General features: G+C 45.5%; 1 protein-coding gene across 1 annotated transcript in view; it reads right to left on the bottom strand.

Annotated features, from left to right (window-relative positions):
* LOC114071342 (biotin--protein ligase-like) overlaps positions 1 to 3,390 on the bottom strand; it is a 14,065-nt gene that overhangs the window by 8,374 nt on the left and 2,301 nt on the right. Inside the window, exon 2 of the mRNA XM_027909158.1 lies at positions 2,808 to 3,001. Within this exon, the coding sequence (XP_027764959.1) occupies positions 2,808 to 3,001 (194 nt within the window). The remainder of the gene's footprint in view (positions 1 to 2,807; positions 3,002 to 3,390) is intronic.

The following is a 3,390-nucleotide window of genomic DNA, read 5'->3' as shown; positions in this document are numbered from 1 at the left end:
CAGCAGACAGGAGAAATTCCAGTTCACAACTGGAGAAATAACTTGAGTAACGTCCTAAATTCATTCAGGCTTTCGGCAGCGACGCCGGAGTTGGAAACACAAACCGTGCTGTGCGACCCCGTCCCAGCCCGATAAGAGAGGGGGTTTGTTGAAACCACAGGGCCGAGCTGAACTTTGCACCGGCTACTTGGAACACAGAAAGAAAGCAAATGTGCTTCCTGCAGTTTGAAAAACTGCACAGGACTGAACCCCCCGGGGGCAAATCACGGGAGGTGCTCCCGGGCTACGAGAGTCGCGTTCCCTCCGAGTGTAGATTATGAAATCCCTTTACAGGATGTGTGAAAGCTGCACCTGGCTCCGTGTCTACGTTCCTGACAGATTTAAAGGCCAGAGAGGAGTCCATTACACGTTCATTGACAGGAAATACTACCTGATTTTGCTATCAAAAGCAGTCTAAGGGAAAGCATCAGCTCAGATTCGTTATGGAAAACGGCTCGACTCTCCGCGCTGGGGAAAGGTTTATAGGAGGCTCCTGAGACACGTGAAGTATGACATAGTTAAATGGTATTATCAGTGATAAAAGGTCTTCTGCAGAGCTCCCAAGTAGATCTTACTTGGGGGAAAACATGACACCTGTAAGACACCAGGCAGCAGCTCTGTGACTGAAGTGAACACGAGCAGGAAGAACGACCGAGCGAACCGCTGGGTGTTCCCGTGGTGTCAGTCACACAGGACACAATCCTCGCCCCAGAATGGATTCACAAGGTGCCACACGGTCGTAAAGGAATGATGGATGTCACAAAACGTGCTGGGAATGGAACATATTCTTATCTTCGCCTACTGGAGAGGTGTCTGCTGTCCTCAGAACGGGAAAGCCAAGTTTCCTCCTGATAGAAGGCCCATTTGGATCTGCAGCATTAACATCCCACGGGGAAACTCCCAACCAAGCCGTCAGATTTGCTCTGTGAGGACACAGCACAAAGGCCTCAGGTGCTGCTTCTTTGGCAGAGTCAACAATCCTGGCAATCCTCAAAATGATGGCTGGTTGATAAACTGAGACGGGGGTAACTCGGGTTTTGGAATGGAAATCCTCAGATGGACTCTGAGCAGAGTGAAGGGCATTAAAGTGTGTTAATGTGTTATTAAGACTCTGACACAGCTCCACAGAGGGATGGAAATTTGGAGGAGGCAATGAAGCCTCTGGGGTCCCCAGCACTGGAAGGAGATGGATTTGCTGGAGAGAGTCCAGAGGAGGCACCAAGAGGATCCCAGGGCTGGAGCAGCTCTGCTGGGAGGAAAGGCTGGCACAGCTGGGATTGTTCAGCTGGACAAGAGAAGCTTTGGGGGGACCTGAGTGTGGCCTCGCAGGGCCTGAAGGAGCTCCAGGAAAGATGGAGAGAGACTATTTCCAAGGGCTGGAGGGACAGGACAAGGGGAATTGCTTCAAACCGACAGTAGGGTAAGATGGGATACTGGGAAGGAATTCCTTCCCTGTGAGGGTGGGCAGGCCCTGGCACAGGTTGCCCAGAGAAGCTGTGGCTGCCTCTGGATCCCTGGAAGTGTCCAAGGCCAGGAAAGAGGAAATTTAAGCATTGAGATTCTGATAAACTTTTGAATTTCCTTGCTTTAATTTGAGTCCTGCCCCTTAACATGAGTTTCATCCATCGCTGACGTCCTTTCAGGTTCAGTTCTTCTCTCCCGCTCACAGCTCTTGCTGTGCCCACATTGCAGGGACAGGACATGCATTGCTGCCACATAAGCATTTTTACATCCACGTTTAGCACTTCAGGCACCTTTCTCCACTTGGATGGAATAAAGTTAAAAATGCCACAGCATACCAGGGTAGGCCCACAGAAGCAAAACCACCCCCATTCATAAATTAGCTCCTTCCCCAGTCAGCCCCCCCTGTTTTATAAAACTACCTCTTGTCCCTCCCGTTTTAAATGGTTAAAGTATTCACTCTAAAAGCAAATATTTTATATTGCAAATTTTAGCCTGGAGCATTTTGTTTTTATGGTCAGGTTATGAAGCACTGAAGTTAGAGGGTTTTAATAGAAAGGCTGACAGACCCTAAACTACAGCAAAGCTACTGGGTGCCACTATAATAAAGTTCATGTGTAAATGTGTATAAGTCATTGATTTTCTGTAATATAGGAAACATATGCTTTAGTTAACTACTTCTGTAAAATACCAAAGTTTTATAGTTAGCAAATATTAGGAAATGGTAACATTAAAAAGGAGATATATGAGGTGATGAAGAAGACTGGTTCTTCATTTTAATACTGATGACAGGACACTTGATTCCCTCTCGAGAGCAATACTCCTAAGTTCTTGCTTTAGAAATCAGTTTTCAACCTTAAACAAGGGTTGGAAAAATCCTTTAAAAGGGATAAAGTGACCACTGAAACAGCACAAACAACAAAAAAAAAAAAAAGCAGCAAAGGATTTGTCAGTTTTATTCATTTTTCCCTCCTCCTTCTTCCCCGACCACTTCGAAATCAAAACAAATTAACTCAAAATTGTTGGGCAAACAAAATGGATTTTTTTTCTTTACTGCTGAGGACTGAGGCTTAAGTTTCAGAAGATTATGAGTGAAATGAGTGGAGTGCACTCAATCAGCTCAGCAAAAGGCATGTGGACACTAAATTTCTGAAAGCATGTAAGTAATCAAATGTTATAAAGGTTAAGGTTATCACTATATTAGTGCTGAAGAACTACACTCTGCATTCAATCTACACACAGAAGGCACAGCTCAAACCTGAATTCAGTGGAAACCAGGAATTCTGAGATAAATTAGAACGACATACCTCATATCCTGGTATTGATCTGACTGACTCCACCACTGCCAGAGACACCAGGTGCTGAATAAAAGGAATTCTCTGGCCTAGGTTGGAATGGAGAGGAATGGTGATATGCAGAGTGGAGAGAGCACAGCCCACGGGGCTGAGCCAAACATTCCCACCACGACCTGGGGAGGGGGAGAGAAAAAAGGGAACTTCAACTCAAGAAAAGAGTATTTATAAAAAAAAAAAAAAACATCACTTTGTGAATGTAGGGAAGGATTCAACAGCATCCATCCGAGAATCTCCCATTAGTCCTGTAATGAGTTTACAAACTGATTTTGAAAGAAGAAGGGTTTAAAGTGCAAAGCCTTTTCTTCGAAAAACCAGCAGTTTGTTTAATGTTCTCATCCTTGGAAGCGCCCAAGGCTGGGTTGGACGGAGTTCTGAGCAGCCTGGTCCAGTGGAAGGTATCCCTGCCCACAGCAGGGGTGGAACGAGATGATCCTCAAGGTCTGTTCCAACTCAGGCCATTCTAAGATCCCATCCTATGATTCTAATGTATGAGCTGCTACTCAATTTCCCACTTTATCCTAAATTATTTGCTTCC

The sequence above is a fragment of the Empidonax traillii genome, unplaced genomic scaffold (assembly GCF_003031625.1).
Source record: "Empidonax traillii isolate 1590-97213 ecotype Southwest subspecies unplaced genomic scaffold, ASM303162v1 scaffold1969:size215142, whole genome shotgun sequence".
Classification (NCBI taxonomy): Eukaryota; Metazoa; Chordata; class Aves; order Passeriformes; family Tyrannidae; genus Empidonax; species Empidonax traillii.
The sequence above is the reverse complement of the archived record's forward strand: the minus strand, read 5'-3'. Positions and strand labels throughout refer to the sequence as shown.